The sequence below is a fragment of the Phoxinus phoxinus genome, assembly GCF_949152265.1.
Source record: "Phoxinus phoxinus genome assembly, chromosome: 9".
Lineage (NCBI taxonomy): Eukaryota > Metazoa > Chordata > Actinopteri > Cypriniformes > Leuciscidae > Phoxinus > Phoxinus phoxinus.
This window is the reverse complement of record NC_136884.1, coordinates 29697836-29716610: the sequence shown is the minus strand read 5'-3', so window position 1 is coordinate 29716610 and position 18775 is coordinate 29697836. Positions and strand designations below refer to the sequence as shown.

Genomic DNA, 18775 nt, shown 5'->3' with positions numbered 1-18775 from the left:
GTAGCCGCTCGCATCTCAGCCTGCCTGACAGACATTTCTGGCTGGATGAAGGACCACCACCTTCAACTAAACCTTGCGAAGACAGAGCTACTTGTAATCCCGGCTAACCCAGCACTTAATCACAACTTCACCATCCAGCTAGGCTCGTCATCCATAACTCCATCAAGATCAGCCAGGAACCTTGGAGTTGTAATTGATGACCAATTGAATTTCACAGACCACATCGCTAGCACTGCCCGGTCATGCAGATTTGCCTTGTACAACATCAGAAGGATCAGGCCTTTCCTATCAGAGCATGCTACACAACTCCTTGTTCAGGCGCTTGTTCTTTCCAGATTGGACTATTGTAATGCTCTCCTGGCTGGTCTCCCAGCTTGCACTGTCAAACCTCTGCAACTGATCCAGAATGCTGCAGCTAGAGTGGTCTTCAACGAGCCGAAGAGAGCACACGTCACTCCTCTCCTCACGAAATTGCACTGGTTGCCGGTTGCCGCTCGCATCAAATTCAAGTCACTGACGTTTGCCTACAGAACAACCACTGGCACTGCTCCCCTGTACCTGAACTCATTAATTCAGACTTATGTGCCGTCCAGAAACTTGCGCTCTGCAAGTGAGCGGCGTCTGGTGGTGCCATCTCAAAGAGGCACGAAATCTCTCTCTCGGACCTTCACCATGACTGTTCCCTGCTGGTGGAATGATCTGCCTAACTCAGCCAGAGCTGCTGAGTCTGTAGCCATCTTTAAGAAACTGCTGAAGACGTATCTTTTTCGGCAGCACTTGAGCACTTGATCCAGTACTACTAACACTAACACTTTCTTTTCTATTCTGAAAAAAAAAAAAAAAAAAAAAAAAAACTTTTGATTTGTATTGTGAAGGGTTATAGCACTTACATACTGTTGTCCTACTGCTAGTTTAATTGCTTCTATTGTTTCTCATTTGTAAGTCGCTTTGGATAAAAGCGTCTGCTAAATGAATAAATGTAAATGTAAATGTAAAATACATGTGTAATATAATAGATAGGTATATATTGTATAAATATAGTGTGTGTATATATATATAAAATAAATATAATGCTGTACAAAGATAATGTATATATACTGTAATATAATAGATAGGTATGTTATATTGTGTATATATTGTATAAATATAGTGTATATATGTAAATATTGTTTAGTGTAAATAACTATGAATAATACAATAAATATAATGCTGTATAAAGATATGTATATATACATGTGTATTGTAATATAATACATATACCTATCTATATCTATTATATTTTATATATTGTAAAAATATGTATGTATATATGTAAATATCTAAATAAGAATACAATAAATATAGAATACCATAAATATAATACTGTATAATATTTTCAGAGTAATTGAATGGACCACCAGTGTTATGTGGCCACACTTAACACAGTCATTAAATGAAGCGACATCTGAAATCTGAAATGAGTTAAACACGTAAACACTTCAGTAGGTAGTGGTAAAAAAAAAAAAGATCTCCTCGGTCTCTAATGGTACGCATTACATCTACATTTTTGTGTATGCGCTCAACAAGCATGTCCTCCTGTGCACATACCACGAAATCGCACCACTCCAAACCTGTTAGGAGCATCTGACCTTGTACTTGCCAATAGTACTTGTGCTGCCTCTTAAGCTGCAAAGAGTCACCAGACATTTTCAGGTAGGGACAGTCAACGTAACTCTTGATGTTGGGGCATTTAATTTCCAGCAGGCCGAATGGTGGGTTTTCAGAAAGATCAAACACGACTCCATCGGGGGAGCACCCCAGCCATGGAGCATCAGGGTGTATAATGAACCCGCAGGGTGAATAGTTGACATTTTTTAAACTGCAGTACTCTGTCACGGCAACTGGCTCCATATCGATTCCTCTCCTCATGTCCTTCGTCATGACAGTCCCCCTCAGAATTCTGTGTGCCAGATTTTCAGCTGATGTATGACAGCGAACATGGCATGCCTCGTGAAAGCGTGTAGATGTAACTCGCATCTTTCTCAGTCTGTACCATTCCTGGCATGAGCTCTGCTCCCGTGTTGCAGCTTCAATCCTGTGGGCCATGTGGAATGACACCTGTAGCGATTTTATATATACATGTTCCTCCTCTGATAACACATGGGCGCATGTGGTTGGCTCAAGCCTATAGCCATGGATGGGAAGGGACGGTTGGGCAGGGGCGTCTGGGATGTTGATGATTTCCTGCATTTCTGGTGGTTTTTGCTGAAATGCCAGCACACTCCCGGCCTGGACAGCGCCAAAAGCTGACTGAACTAATGGGACTTCCGCTGACATGCCCATGGTGGTCACCAGAGGTGCAAGTAAAGGGTGAAAGTCCCTATATACTTCTGCCACTCTCAATGTGGAAAGATCTGGCATTTCCCCATCCAGTGCTTTGTAGAGAGAACTTCTGAAAATGTTGAAGTGAAAAGATATAAAAGATTAAAAAAAATAAAAACTGCAGCATATTAACTGCATACATATTAACCACATCAACACATAGCTTAAACTAAAGGTAATATAGTCTCACCTCACACAAACAGCGGTAGAATTTTGGGGTTTGCGGACCTCCATGTCTCCCACCGGACCTGGCCTAACACCCTGACAGCAATGACACATTTTGACATGGCATCACAATAGTTACATGTGCATAGGTACAATTCACATGACAGATGACTTACCAAGGTCCTTGGCTTATGCCAGGTCTGCTCAGTTTCTGTGCAACTGTGCACTGGGGGTACAGCAGGGATGCCTAATTGTGAAAAGTGTGCTGTTTGATATAGTAGTGCAACCAAATGGTTGCATAAGGCACACCCCGCCACACAGGAGCAGTGGGTGCTCACCAAAATGACAGGTTTCAAGTCTTTTAACACCATCTAGGGAGAAATAGAAGCTTAGATGAGAAATACCTCTTAAGAGATAAACTGTTAACAAGAAAAATATAACTAATAAAAGCATACGGTTGTATTGACTTGGTAAAGTTGGTTTTATATTTGCGCTTAAAATTTTTACCCCGCTTGGCAACTTTTTACTTTTTAGGAAAACTTGACTATGTTCATGTGACATGGCGCTGTCTATGTATGTGGTACTGAAGGTCCTACATGATCCTACCTGTAATGATCCTCCTAATGTACAAAATACGTTGATCTCTATATGCGCAGGCGGCTGAGAGACGGATCCGATGGGACCAATCAGTAACAGACAAAAACACACACTATAGTGTCACTAAATTCAGTTCACATCACTACTGTCCTGATGGTTATACTACAACACTTATTTTGGGTAAAAAAAAAGTTTGCATTATTTTTATGATTTCTTATTATGAACAATATTCAAAAACTTCACTGTAATTATCTGTATTGTTGCCAAATTCAGATCACACATTGTAATGCAATTATACAATTGTATTGCATTTATCCAAAACAAAGTCTTGTTATATAACCAGCAGGACAGCAGTGATGTGTCATGTGTGATCTGAATTTGACAAGAATACAGAATTACAGTGAAGTTTTTGAATATTTTGTAGTAACACTTTTCGGGGTTTGCACTCTGCAGACGATCCCTTCTCAGCAGCCTGCGCAGAGAGATCAATGTATTTTTTCCAATGAGAAGGAAAGCTCGTTTTGAGGAATATTAGGTTGTAGCTGCAGGTGTTATATGTGTAGTTATGTGTTAGGTGTTATTTGTGTAGTAACAACTCTTAGTTCACAAGTTATTGAACGCGAAAGTCCGCGAATATGCGAATATAAAACCAACTTTACCTATGTTGTATTGTAGATGAGAGCTACATAGGCCTACCCATTCACATCCATAAACAGTAGACTGAGCCATGTACATTTAGATAATGTTACTTATCAGCTGGGCAACTTATCAGCCTAACCATTACCCTAACATTGACCCTAGTCACCCTACTTTCAATTCGTGTGGCTTTTCATTTTTCCTCATGGATCTATGACAGACTGCCCTCACGCTGACCTCTCCTGTCACCTTGTTTTTCATTGACACTGTTACGGAAAAAGATGAACATACATTTTTAAAACTACACTCGTTCTTACACTGTGCTAGTTTGTCTGTTTTAATATAGTAGAGTATTGTAAAACAAAATAGCTAACGTTAACAAGTTCAGTCACGTCAGTTTCTTGATTACAATGTAGCATGATAACGTTAACTACTTACCCTCATAGTTGTCGATATAGCTGCCGATATACATTTTAAATCCCTTTTCTCGCTTGCTGTTGGGAGCGGCACATGATCTTGTTATGAGTCGGTCTATGTCATTTACCGTGAGACGAGGTAAATCCTGAAGACAGCGACTATAAAAGAGAGCCATATCTCTCCGTATATAAACAGGAAGTTGAACCGGAAGTTGATAGCCTAGTACAGGTGGAAAAAGTGAGTTATTTTAATGCCATTACTGAATATCTAAAAATGGGTTATTCTGCATTCATCTGGTGCTTACATGAAGATGAAAATAAAGAATCAGGTTTGTTTAAACACCCTCATGAAGGTGCAAGCCTAAAGGCGTATGACATATTAATATATTTGTTAAAGTATCACATCAAAGTAGGAAATTCCATAAATATGACAACAATAATCAAGATAACTGAGAATCTTTACAAAAAGGTTTAATTTTTCCATTGGCTACAAACAATATTAACTTAAAGCTGCAGTCTGTTGTTTTTCCTTTTTGTCGCCATCTCTGTTTGAAATCTGCAATTGCAGTTATTCGCGGACTTATTAACTGTGCGTGGGTAGTAAATCGGCATGAAACAGCGCGGATGAACACAATGTATTGAGGAGAACCTGTCGCTGCCGCGTCGCTGTGGATACTGTACTGTCATCAGCAATGTCAGAGTATACTTTTTGAAAGTGTATAACCAACATTCGAATTTTCATCGGTAAATGTCGTCTGAACAAGTAACATTCACTTTTGTTCTGACCAAATTCGGGGGGTGGGGGGAAGCATTGCAGTAGGCTATATCATGCTGATTAAATCTAACGATTGCTTATATCACGTCAAAACGTGAAAAATATATTTTGTTCTCAAATTATTAATGTTAACTACATCATTATTGCGTGACTACATTTAATGTGTATTAGGGCTACCTGTAGTTCAGTTTTCATTTCTGTGCAGTATAAATTCTAATTGTCATACCAACAAATTAATGTTCCTTATAACTGTTTCTCTTTGAAATAAAAAACACACACATACACGTATGTGTAATCAAATGCTTATTTAAAACTGTAATATAATCAAATTTTATTCACATACATTTTGAACCCCTTCAAAACTACGGAGTTCACTCCACCTTTCAAAAGGTGACCTGAATTACTTACCCCTAACACAAAGTAACCATTGGGCTATTATTCTGCAGATACAAGCGCTGAGGATGGCAGATGACAGATCCAGTCCCCGTCCTGGATCTGTCCATAAGGTGTGGACAGAAGCTCCTGGAAGTTTCAATCTGGAGGGATGGAGCCTTGTGTGAGCTCTACCTCGGAGATGAGGTAGAGCTCACACACCTCAAGGTGTTCGTCTGGGACAGCGGACGCGGGAACTGTGAAGGTAGGCTACACGATGCAAAACACATTAGCTGCTTCTCTAGAACTGGGGCAACCCTGTATCACACGAAATACGTTCTGGGGAAACTATTTTGCAAATCGCAATTACGTTACATGCCAACATATAAGCAGTGCTATTACGTTGGTCCTTAACCTAATATAAGCAGTGCTATTACGTTGGTCCTTAACCTAATATAAGCAGTGCTATTACGTTGGTCCTTAACCTAATATAAGCAGTGCTATTACGTTGGTCCTTAACCTAATATAAGCCAATCTATTGCAGTGCTATTACGTGTGTCCTGAACATAATACATCCAAAGCAGGTTTCTTTTCACACGTAGCAGCTAATACTGTTCCTTTTGTTTTAATTATTTACTCCCTTTTTTCTCATTGGGCTACAAAATATTATCTATGCCAGGGCGAGTCAAATTGCGGCACCCAGATATTTTTTATCTGGCCCTCCAACTGGTTTTCGATGTTTAAAACCGCTCGCAATCTGATATCAAAGTCCCCGCAAAGGTTTAGCGCGTTCAGCGGTGAGTTTAACAACGCACGTGATCATTCAGCGGTGAGTTTAACAACGCAGAGATGAGTTTAACAACACTCAACTGCAGGTAAAACGGTATTCAGAGGTGAGTTTGACCAAAGCAACCCTCAACTGCAGGCAAAACGACATTAAAAGGTGAGTTTAACAACGCTTGCAAGTAAGCAGTTTTAGCGTTTTCGTGTTATTGGCACTGCTTTAAGAAGCTGGATAACGTATTTTTATCGGAGGTTTGATTAAAAACTGTTGAGTCAGGACAATAAGTTGTGTTTAGAAACTTTAGTTTGTTTTACAGTCTAATTGTTTAAAATCCACTCAAAAATATATAATAAACAACCAAATAAATCCATAATTAACAATACAATTTATTTCATAACTAAAAAATTGTGGCTCATCTCAATTGTGGCTTATCTCAATAAAACAATTCATATATATTATTGACTGGTTCAAATTTGGCAGCTTCAAAGCCATAGACAGTATATAAACAAACACGTTAGACACTTAGATTTGACTTAAGTGAAAACATTGTCCAATAGAGCATAATACAGTATACAGGCCTTTGTTATTTTGATACTTAGCCTATATTATGACCTCAACACTTATGCACAAAGATATATTTATTAGTGGCTATTGTCACGACCCGGCTCAGAGGTTGTGACAAAAAGGTAGGACGCAAAAACTTAATCAAAAGATTACCAGTTTATTTAACAAATTAAAAACAATATGCTGGCCAAAACAAAAGACAAAGCATAAAAGAAAAAGACACGCAGGAGAGAGAAACCCCCTCTCTCTCTCCAAGCAGGAAGCAGGAAGCTCTTATCAGGAAGATACACAGGTGTCCTCTGTTTTTGACACTTCTCTGGTGCTAATCTCAAAGGCAGGACAAAGGCTCCCAACTGTCCTTCCATTTGGTCCCACTGTTTCAAAACAAAAGAGAGTAAGAAATCATATGAGAAAATGCAGCAACTGTTTTAATCTGTCTTATTCACTATCCTATTTAACTTAAGTACAGTAGGGGCTACTGTTTATGTAACGAAAGAGAAAATACTGTACTACCATTCAGCATACACAGCTTTATATACACATGACTGAGTGTCCATATTTCAATAATATAATTGACATAGACATTTTTTTACTATAGATAGGACTGCAATAATAAGAAAATGTATATTATGTCATGTAAGCCTTGTTCTAATAGCTGTCCAAGTTAACAAGTATAATGTTTCACCTATAAAAGATATGGTTAGATTCATATCGTTGCATAGTTTTGTCTTTAATAATGATCATTGTTCCCTCTGTTTGTATTCCCACACAATTCTCATGTTCAATTCCTCTCTAAGCTTTGTCTCATCAGGAACCTCACTTGGGTGCAAGATGGTCGAATCGCGTCCTCTGATTCACAATGCTTGTTCAACCCAGATGTCTCTACACCACCATTCAGAAATGTGTAATCACCCAGGAATGTTCAAGTGTTTTGATAAAAATCTATTACTTCCTTCACCAAGGTGTTAAATTGATCAGAAATGTTAGTAAAAACCTAATTATTTACGGATGAGCTAAAACACTTCATCATTAGGACACAAGTGTATTTTTTGTTGTTTTTAAATAATTAATTATAAATCTGTCATTTCCAACAGTGATAGACATTTGCAACATAGGCACTGGTAAACAATACACATTTTCATGAATTTAATGCCACCTTGGTGAATGAAGGTTTAATTTTCTCAAAGAAACACACATTTCCTGGTGATTCCAAAGTTTTAAAGCAGAAGCTCGGTAGATCTGGTCGTTTCTTCGCTGATCTTGACTTTTGTTGTCGCATGTTTTCTCCACGAGCTCCCCCTGCAGCTGTGGGCCGTATATTTCTCAACACTGTAGTAATAACAGCTCACTTACGGCACCCTACTCCCCTTCTCTGTAGTTCTCTACCGCTGCTCATGTGCGTTTGTTATTATCGAGCCCGTAAAGCAGTTCGTGTCTCTCGCTCGTTCTTGCTTGTTCTCGATTGTTCTCGCTTCTCACGAGACTTCCAATTTTTATTTTGCCGGGACGGTAGAGCCCAAGTTGCCAGGTTGCTTTTCTGCCTGGGAACGCTGGGGGGAGCGGGGAAAGTCACCAACTTCTCCAGAACAGGTTGTTGTTACCAAGTTCTGCTTTAAAATCTAGGGGTTATCCAAGGTTCTACATATTCAACAGTATACAACCATTATGGAATTTACAGGTGGCAGACTTGCACATGGGTGGTTGACGTGACGCTACATTTTTGCGTCCATGGTGACAAATATTAATAAAAATGTATAATATTTCATTAAAATGTCTGTTGTTATATACAGTTTAATCTTCTAGAACTAATACATCTGTAATTAATGAGTATTATAATTAAAATATGTAAATATTTAGTTTTAAACATGACATTTGTCCTCTGGTGTGACTGTCCGGGGTAGCTTTGCTTATCTTAAAATTACTGTAATTAAATGAAAAATAAGTCTAAATACATTAAAATACTTGAATAGATGTTATAGAGGTGTTAACTTAATGAAACTAAAGGTTATAAGTCATAAGGTCCCCATTTAGAATAATTGTGACACATTACATTTTGTCCGCAAAAGTGGTGTCCACCTGGTGTGACGCCATTCTGTAGATATAAAACGGGCATTAATTTTGGCACCTTATTACTGAGAAGGGTCCTTCTTCATCCAGGAAGCACAGTAGACCTCACTGGAGTACATGGACTGCCCAGAAGGTGAGTTCTGTTTAAAATATTTTCATAATATTGCTATTTCCATGCACTGTTGGAAATGGGATCCATTACGCTGTCCTTTGGTGTGACATAATCTAAGTATTGATCTGAAAATTTTCAGCAATTTATATTTATTGACTATTGAAAATAATGTAAATCTTAACACTGTTAGTCAGGATTGAAGACTGTGTCTCATACAGTTAGGCCGCAAACTGGCCTTAATCTTGAAAATGTCCACTGGTGTGACAGCACTGTCCTGTAGTGTGACATGAAATCAGTGTCACACTGGTGGACATGACTGTCACACCAGTGGATGTAAACATTCTTTGTTCCTATAAAATAACCAAAATCAGACAGAAATCACGAACAAACCAGATATATTTGAATCCTGCATTTATTAGCTTCTTGAATCAGATGAAGAGATGTGTAGAACAGCCTTATGGTCTGGTTGGTTCACGTGAGATGATTGACAGCTTTAGAAACTAATCATATCATGCTGATGTCATAGCTGACGCGAATCAGGAAGAGGAGAGTCATTGCTAGCTCAGTTAGCTGTTTTAAGCTCTTGAGATCGTACATTTTAATGCGATATGAATAGAAATGTTATGGGAACGGATTGGGCGGTACCGCCCAAAATTGCATACTTTTACATGTGTAATTATCTTAAAAACTGTTAGTGATAGAGAGGTGCGGTCTTTTTTGCCGCATTCCTCATATTCCGCTGAAAACAGTGGTATCCAGTTTGTACAGACTTCCTTGTTGCGTAATACCACTGCGTAAAAAGGCCAATGAAATCGATGTTTTTTTAGGCAGATTCCACGCGCATCGACCAATGGAAAAATTGCGCTGGGAGGAACATTTTTCTTACCCAATCTGAGGACATTATTACCATGACGTATTCTAGCTAATCAGAAGACTCTGTAGCTGTCCCTTACCATAGTAGATATAGCGTTGAGTAGAACAGGAGACAGAGCGGAGCGGAGTATTATAGAGCGCACAGAGAAACAATAACATGTTTTCAAAATGCTTCCGATGCAAAAACAAAACATCAACCAATATAGTTTGCTATAACTTTTTTTCATGTGATTTTTTAAATCTAAACATATGATTGCACGTGTTCTTCTGTGAATTTAGATAATGTACAAGAGATGGAAAAAATATAAAACACCAAAATAAAATCTTTTTTAATCTTCAATTTTTTTAAAATCAGTTATCAGTAATATGTTGTTTATTATTGCAAATGTTTATTGCTAATGTTTATTATTGCAAATGTTTTTCATTTGTTTTATAAATCTCATAATGATGGCACATCACTATATCATAGTCATAGCTTTTATTTCTATCTCAAATGATTGGCGGTCGGTCAGGGGGTACTTGGCAAATAATCAAATACAGTTGGAGATGACATAGACCATTAATAACACAGACTGTTAACAATTGTTTTTAATTTGTAGGCTATTTAAACATTCTCTATGATAACAAATGTTTGTAAAAAATATTTTAATAAGGGTTTTGGTGGTTATAGAGTTATAATGACGGTGTTCAACTATAACCGTCGGTCTCACGGTTATTTACTAACCGTCACACCCCTATCAAGGGGTACAAAACCATCACTCTCTCCCTCCTAACCTCCTCCAACCTCCCTCCATCTCACCCCCCCCTCTCTCCCTCCCTCCCTATCAATCTCCCCCTTCAAACTTCCCTCCTTTCTTACCTCCCTCACTCCTAACTTCCTCCTGCTTCCTATCCCTTTCATAACCCCCCCCCCCCCAACTTTTAGTAGCTAATTGTAGTAGTGATGTTTGCATTTTCTTTTTTCAAGTTTTGCCTTTTTCTCTTACTCTCAGACTTGAAGGACATCACAAGTCAAACCTTCCTTCTCTGTTAAGGCTAGGCCTAGTTTGAGATCCACGTTGAAAGTGAGAGGCTGAGATGACAAGCAAGGAAAGGACCAGGAAGTATAGGGAGAGGCTGAATAAAGATCCTCAGAGGAGAGAGAACATCCTGAAAGAGAGATGCAGAAAGTAAATTTGACAGGCTACCAAAAGTTATTTTAAGCATAAGAATTGAAGCGTTTCATGACATGATTAATGCTTCATCGTATCACAATTAGTCATGGTTGGTTTCATAATTTTCCCCACAGATATCAGGAGAAGAAAGCATGCGGGAAAATTGTTCAGCTCAGTGTGAAGTCTGTGTTGCCAGCAACAAGAAAGAAGCTACAAGACAAATGGAGAGAGTCCAAGAAGAGATGTAGGGCAAGGGAAAAAGCCACTAAGGCTGTCCTTGATCTAACGCCACAATCACCTCAGGATCAGGATCAGGATCAGGATCATGACCAGCCATTCAACCATGAAGAGGTCAATGTGGCCCCAGTGGCAGTGCCTGTTTTGTGTAGCACACCAACACAGTCACCTAAAGAGATGTCCACCAAAGACCAAAGTACACCCAAAAGAGTACGAAAAAGATCTGTGAACAAACAACTAAGGAGGCTAAGAATGCAAAATGAGAAGTTAATAAAGCAACTTGAAGCTGAAAAAAGAAGAGCGGACAGGTTTAGACGAAAGACTCAACGCTTTGAGCAAAGACGAAAGGTGGATAAAAATGCACACACAAACACACAAGCAAAACAGTCAAAACGAAGAAACACTGCTCAAGAAAGGAAGAAACAAGTGGAGTCCTTCCTATTGAGAGACGAGAGCAGCAGGCTTCTTCCGGGGAAAAAGGACACTGTTGGGAGGAAAGAAAAAATGCAAAGGAGAGTACTTGTAAAGTCTTTGGTGGACTTGCACAAGGAATACTCCCAGACAGCTGAACTAAAACATAGAATGTCTTACAGGCAGTTTCTACGCTATAAGCCATTTTATGTAACAGAAGCCAAGGCAAATGATCGTAATACATGCGGCTGCTACCAGCATGAGAACATGCGTCTCCTTATTGATGCCTTGTCACAGCGTGGTATCCTACCTTCAAAAAGCCTATCATATCTTCTTTCCAGCATAACCTGTAATATGGACAACATGAAATGCATGGAACGCACATGCACTGAGTGCTGCTATGATGAAGTCCAAATTGCCATATTTAACCTAGATGATCGGGCTAGATGGGAACACTGGGTAAAGGAAGATGTGGTGGTAGGAGACAAAACATACAAAAACTGGGTGAAGAAAACTGAAAATGGTACAATCGGAAAACTGGTTGAGGAGTTCAACAAAGAGTTGGACGGTATTGCTATCCATCAATTCAACTGGCTTCACCAGGCACAGAAATTCAGGCATCTTAAAGAAAATCTAAAAGACAACGAAATGGTTCTGCATGTAGACTTTTCCGAAAATTATGCCTGCAAACTAAACACGGAAATTCAGTCATTTCATTTTGGAGGAAACCGGCAGCAGGCATCCATCCATACAGCAGTGGCTTACACATTCACAGGCTCACAATCCTATGCCACAATCTCTGACTCTGTCAGCCACAACGAACGTGCTGTGTGGGCCCACCTCAAACCAGTGGTACAGGAAATGATTGCAAACTCTGGGCACAAGATTGACACGCTTCATGTGTTGAGTGATGGTCCAGTCACCCAATACAGAAACAAGGCAAATTGTTACCTTTTGAGCAGTGTACCCTACACATGGAGACTGAAACGAATCACCTGGAATTACTCAGAGAGAGCCCATGGGAAAGGTGCACCCGATGGAGTTGGGGGATCAGTGAAACGCATGGCAGATAACCATGTCCATGGGGGGCAAGACATACAAAGCCCTAAGGACCTCTATGAGTTCCTAGCCCGAAAAGAGGTCCCAAACATAAAATTCAAATGGATCGATGAGGCAGATATCCAGGTGTTCAACGAGATGTTGCCACCTTCTGTCCCGAAAGTACCTGGCATCTTAAACACACACCAAATACTTTCCTTCTCTGCTGGAGAGATCTTCTATAGGGCTCTAAGCTGTTTCTGCCGCTACCCAGAGATGTGTAACTGCTTCTCTCCAAGCAAGATGAGGCTTGCCTGTGAAGTCCAAGAGACCCAGCCTGAGAGTCCCAGTAGTGGAGAGGAAGAGGAGGAAAAGTCTGACGACAAGTACACTGTAGGGAAATTCGTCATTGTCCGCTATGACAAGAAGCCATTTGTTGGTCAGATCACACAACTAAATGCTGAGCACATTGAGGTCAATTGCATGGTGCAAATTGGCAGGAAAAACACATTCAAGTGGCCTGCTAGGCGAGACTGCATTATGTACAGCAAGGACCAACTTGTCAGTGTCATCTCTGAGCCAGAGCCCCACCAGCGTGCAGCCCAACTCACCAAATATGAGTGGCTGCTGTTCAATGAGGTGTGAAAGGAGGATGAGTCCTTAAACTCTAAAACACTACTTTTTTTCTTTTTTGTATTTCACAGTGTACTCTGTATGAATTATTTTTATGAACCACAGGATGTTTTGCTGTTTTATTCTGTATGAATTATTTTTATGAACCACATGATGTTTTGCTGTTTTATTCTGATCAATTCCATTTATGGTTATGAAATGTGACAAGGTGGCCCTATAACTTAAAGCTTACCTTTTTATTTTAGTGAATTTTAAAATAAATTTGAACAAGTAATAAGCCAGGTGAATTTTGTTTACATGTTAATGTTATGTTGCTAAATGTTACGATAGCTCCCAGGTCTTTTTTATGGGAATGTTGGTTTCTTCTTCTTTCTTCTGACTTTATTGTACAAAACACATTTGAACTTGAAGTTGTACCTTTGTTTTAATGAATTGTTTTAATTATCTGAACAAGAAATAATAAATGTGACTTTGTACAAAACAAGGGCATACTGGTACTTTTTGTTGTCCAATGGTGTGACGAAATGTCCTGTGGTGTGACAAACTGAATTATAAGTGGAAAAGGCATTTAAATGCACAAATTTATGTAAAAGGTGTTGAATAGTATAATAATAATATCATCACTGTGCACATATAAGGATGGAATGAAACTTCATTAGGTTTTATACAAATGATAATGAATATAATCCAGACGTTTGGGTAAAGTCCCTATGTGTACATTTTATAGTGGGATAATAACATGATTGTGAATTTTTATTGGTTACTTTTGATGTGGGAATGTAATTAGGACAAATTGATTAGGATTGTGCATATTTGTATTATCTGTCACACAATCTCTGAATTGAATATTAACTTAAAAAATGTTGTCACACCGGTGGACAATTTTTGGGACTACCACACAAAAAAGTTAATAAAATGCTAAATTAATAAGGAATTAGAAAGGGACACATTCAGTTTTGAGTTATTCACATATTAAGCAATATAATTATAAGACATTTGACATGCATTTTAGAAAAAAAAATTTTCCCACTTTGGATTTGAGTTCACGTCAACCACCCACATAAGAAATCCCACAAGACTGACAGCCTGATTGTGTCTGTCTACTTGTCTAGCCAGGGCAGTGTTGTACCAATTAATGCCACCCCAAGCAGACCCACCTGGCATAATTGTAATGAGCTGACCAGGATTCAAGCACTGGCCATATTGATGAGGTTGTGCTGCCAGGCAGTGACTTAAAGTGCTGCACCACATACGGGTGGTCCACAATACTGATCATACATGTTTAAATGTGTGCCAATATTATGGCAAGACAAGACACTAAACTAAAAACTACACATTCTACCTACTCATTCTCTACTGATTTCATTCACTAATAAGTGAATTTGTACACTTTACTGTAGCCTTGGGTTAAAACTATATAGAGCAACCAAAAACTGGTCTTGAAAACATCAAAACCAATGGTTCTCAAAACCTCTCGAAGGAACCCCCAGCAATGCAATATATTAGACCAGGGGTGTCAAACCGGTCCTAAGGCCAAGTGTATGCAGGTTTTCTCTTTTCCCTTGTACCAGACTGATGGAGAAGCTCACTAATTGGTTAGGATCTCCCCTCACCTGGCAGTCTAGGTCCTAATTATGCTCTAATTGAAGGGAAAGTCCAAAAACCAGCATACACTAAGGCCCTCCATGGAACAGGTTGCCCCACCCCTGTATTAGATGTATTCCAGAGCTACAGTAGCAAACCTGAATCTACTTGGAGAGCTTGTTCAGGGGTCCCCTTGGAGAGTTTTGAGAATCACTGTTTCAGGACATAGAGTGTGTTGTAATGTTGCCTAAAATTCATACATACCAGGTCGCACACGGACACCATCGAATAAATCCCTGAAAAAGATGCATATGTTTTTTTTAATCATTCAACATTTACATTAGACTTGTTGCATTTAATCAACTGTGCAATGGATTGTCTTGTTTGTCTTCATCCTCCACACCAGGTTTCTATTCCCCTATTAGTAGTACCCCCTGTTTAATAATTCCCTTGTCCATCATTGTTTCCTGTCATTGTGACATCATGTGTCATGTTACATGCCTTCTTTGCTGCTGCTAGTGGATTCAGTATAAAGTTAAGTCTTCAGTTTAAGCCTTTGTTAATATTCCAGTGTCAGGTTGTTGGTCTCGCCCAAAATATGTTCTATTTTGTGCCTGTGTATTAAATTTAATCAACATTACAATGTATTTTTATGGATTAATGCATCTCCCTCCTGCCTACCATTTACCAACATCATCAAAATTACCCTCATCACCAATTCTGGACCACAAAACCAGTTCCACCACAATATTTCATTGCTACCGTGTGGTCTGGTACATATTTAGACCTGGCTCACCAGGTGAGTGCAATTAAAGACATAGAACAGAAACTCAGCAGGCTTTTTTATCTTTACAGTGTAGAAACAGACCACATTCCCAAAGTTGCTGGTACCAATCCCTAGAGCTGAACATAGAGACTACCATATTTTCCGGACTATACTGTATGTCGCACAAAAGTTTAAGTTGCACTCAGCAAAAAAACACATTGTTGCAAGGAAAAAACATATACTGTATAACTTCCTTTGGTTTATAAGTCTCATTTATATTTCAAGGCCCATTTAATGAACACATTTCTGGTAAACAAAGGCATGGTTATAAACTTATGCTTGTCTACTTACAATTTAGACGTGTATATATGTTTGTAGATATCTTCAAAAAACACCCCAAAATAAGACAAGACAGTACCAACAGCAAAATGAAATGAGCTGAAACGAGACCCCTACAACTGTAAACATAGCAGCTTCTTGCCATTGTAACTAGCTATTTGAGTTATTTCCTGCACAAACATCCTATCACATGGACCATTATGTCCTCAGTAAAATCTTTTAATACATGGATCCATTCTCAACTGTTTTAAATGGACAATATATTTGTCTGAGCGCTATATGAATCCAGTGTCATCTACTGTACACAGACACAATGCTTTTCTTTGTTTTGAAAAGAGATTAAGTCAACATTTTAGCATGGTAAGCAGTAGGTGGGTGCCAATCTGATATTTCTGTAGCGTGTTGCAACTTGAGCGGTAGAGTAGTCTGCAAGCAAGTTCTTAAATCCAAACCACTCTATTTTGAGGCTGGATGCCAAGCATTGTTCAACTGGAGTCTTTGGTATGACTTTGCACTTAAACCACAAGATATTTGAGGGTTTCAGTGTGACACCTTACCTATAAACACTTCAGCAAAGATGTTTACGTTGGAGCAACCATCCAATTACTGGCTGCCAAATTAACATTGAGGTTTTTGTTCCAAACCAAATGTAATGTGAATTGACACTGTTGTATTATGATGAACGATTGGCTTGTAAACTACCTTTGCTACTTTTTTTTTTTTTTTTTACCTTACCTTAAGTGATGGTTCGGAATCAATTAATCTAGGGTTTTTTGACACCTTGACATCGAGCCAAACAACCCCTCATCAGTTTATATCCCTTGTTATAACATTGGTCGAGTTAGCGCTATCAGCTGATTGACTAAACGCATGCGCTAATGGATCCAAACGTGCTTCGTACATTTACCCCACTAATAATGCCCAGAATCATACCAAACTTTGACAGTAGTACAAATAGGTTCTGAACTTATAAAATGAGGCATTGCAAAGTTTGTAAGTACAGCAGAAGTATATTTAAATAACACTTTCCTGATGGGTGGCTGCTAATCTCAGATGCTACCACACCAGATCCCGTGACATCACACACAGAGCACATCTCCTCCATTAGTTATAGCTCCTCGTCCGTGTATTCAGGTTCGAATATGTACGGTCGACCTTTGAAATTGATCCACACATTGTCGCATTCGATGCTCACCTCAAACTCAGCTATGCTGCTATTCGCTCGTTTCTTGCTTGTTTGTGTCTTCCGGCAATTGATGTTGTGCTCTGTGCGTGATCTCGCGGGATGTCGTGCGTTAGGAGCCATCAGGCAAGATTTATTTAAATACTTCTGGTGTTCTTACAAACTTTGCTATGCCTCATTTTTTTAAGTACAAAAACTATTTGTACTACTGTCGAAGTTTGGTACGATTCTGGGCATTATTATTGGGGTAATGTACGAAGCATCCATTAGCGCATGCATTTAGTCAATCAGCTGATAGCGCTTTCTCGACCAATGTTTTAATAAGGGATATAAGCTGATGAGGGGTTGTTTGGAACGATGTCCAAAATTGCAAAAAAAAACCAGGGGTTAACTAACTCCGAACCATCACTTTAAATGTCTTACTGACATTTATTATGCAAAATGTATATTTTATGAACCAAAAGCAATTGGGCTTCCAGATTTGGGGATTTTATTTAAAAAAGAACATATACTAATTGTTATTTTGCAAAGTTATATCAAAAGCATTAATCTGCACAGACCCTTTCTCTCCAGGTGATGTACTGTAACACTTGTGCTAGCTCTACCCTTTTCTCCCTGAGTGAGAGAGTTGACTGATGGATCAGGCCGTTAAATAAGTACTTCTAACGATTTAGGAACATAGACAATGTATAGGATTTTATTGTATTCACTTTTAAGAATTTGTTTAAGCCCTGCTCTGCTCGGCTCCTAGTCTGTGTTTACCACTGTCCTGTAATAAAAAAAATACATCTATATGAAATAGAAGAATCAATAACTTACCAGATCCCCTCTTTTTTTTAGAATCTTTGAATAAAGAAAGTTTCCGGACGATGTCCGCTCTGCACATTCCTCGCATGGCAGACCTATGATCACAAATGACATAAGCATTACGGAAGCATTGATGTTTTGTAAGCAACATTATTGGATCAATTCAGAATGCAGTATATCAATAAGATGATAAAGGAAAAGGAAACAAGATATTATACAGATGCTTCACTTTTACATGTACAGGCAATTAAAACACTATGATCACCTTGATCTCAGATCTCTGTCTCGCTTTTTGGCAAGACAAGCACAGTAAAGGGCCAAGACGTTCCAAATACTTACGTGTCTTTTGACAGCTTTTTCTCCCTTTCTTTTTTGGGACAACTTCTTTGTTTTTGGTGTCCTTGACTGCAACAAGTTATGATGGACAACAGTATTTATAGGTTATTTTCTACATTTGTTTTTCATGGTTCTAAAGTGGGCCTAAACTCAATGTGAATGAATGCCTACCGTGCTCTGCAGGCTGAACCAAATCACCACAGAATGTTGTTTGTGCCATGTCTTCACACTCGGCAACATCCATCGTGGATTCTGTCACTGCAGCATCTGGTCCAGCAGAATCTTCACACACAGTTTCATTTTCCTCCACAGATGGGTTAAGGGTGAGCTCCACAGTGTCAGATTCATTTTCCTCCACACATGGGTTAAGGGTGAGCTCCACAGTGTCAGATTCATTTTCCTCCACACATGGGTTAAGGGTGAGCTCCACAGTGTCAGATTCATTTTCCTCCACACATGGGTTAAGGGTGAGCACCACAGTGTCAGATTCATTTTCCTCCACACATGGGTTAAGGGTGAGCACCACAGTGTCAGATTCTAAAGGACCTTATAACAAAAGAGTGTC

General features: G+C 39.0%; 2 protein-coding genes across 2 annotated transcripts; one reads left to right on the top strand and one right to left on the bottom strand.

The window, feature by feature from the left end:
• Positions 1-1437: 1437 nt before the first annotated feature.
• LOC307004874 (uncharacterized protein) lies at positions 1438-3527 on the bottom strand. The gene is made up of 3 exons (XM_079624436.1): positions 2703-3527; positions 2552-2622; positions 1438-2431 (listed from the first exon to the last, which is right to left on the bottom strand). The coding sequence occupies exons 1-3, from the start codon at positions 2895-2897 to the stop codon at positions 1462-1464; spliced, it is 1236 nt and encodes a 411-aa protein (XP_079480562.1). The 5' UTR covers positions 2898-3527; the 3' UTR covers positions 1438-1461.
• A 7218-nt stretch (positions 3528-10745) lies between these two features.
• Positions 10746-13207, top strand: LOC307004008 (uncharacterized protein; the record flags this gene model as incomplete). Its single annotated transcript, XM_079622949.1, has 2 exons — positions 10746-10891; positions 11011-13207. The coding sequence occupies exons 1-2, from the start codon at positions 10800-10802 to the stop codon at positions 13205-13207; spliced, it is 2289 nt and encodes a 762-aa protein (XP_079479075.1). The 5' UTR covers positions 10746-10799.
• Between the last annotated feature and the right edge of the window lie 5568 nt (positions 13208-18775).

Bases quoted from the DNA above. Each gene is read 5' to 3' on its own strand.
- LOC307004874 (XM_079624436.1), bottom strand. From the start codon at position 2,897: ATGGTGTTAAAAGACTTGAAACCTGTCATTTTGGTGAGCACCCACTGC. The intron at 2,623-2,702 runs GTAAGTCATCTG...CATTGCTGTCAG, and splicing joins GGCATAAGCCAAGGACCTTG to GGTGTTAGGCCAGGTCCGGT. The intron at 2,432-2,551 runs GTGAGACTATAT...CAACATTTTCAG, and splicing joins TCTACCGCTGTTTGTGTGAG to AAGTTCTCTCTACAAAGCAC.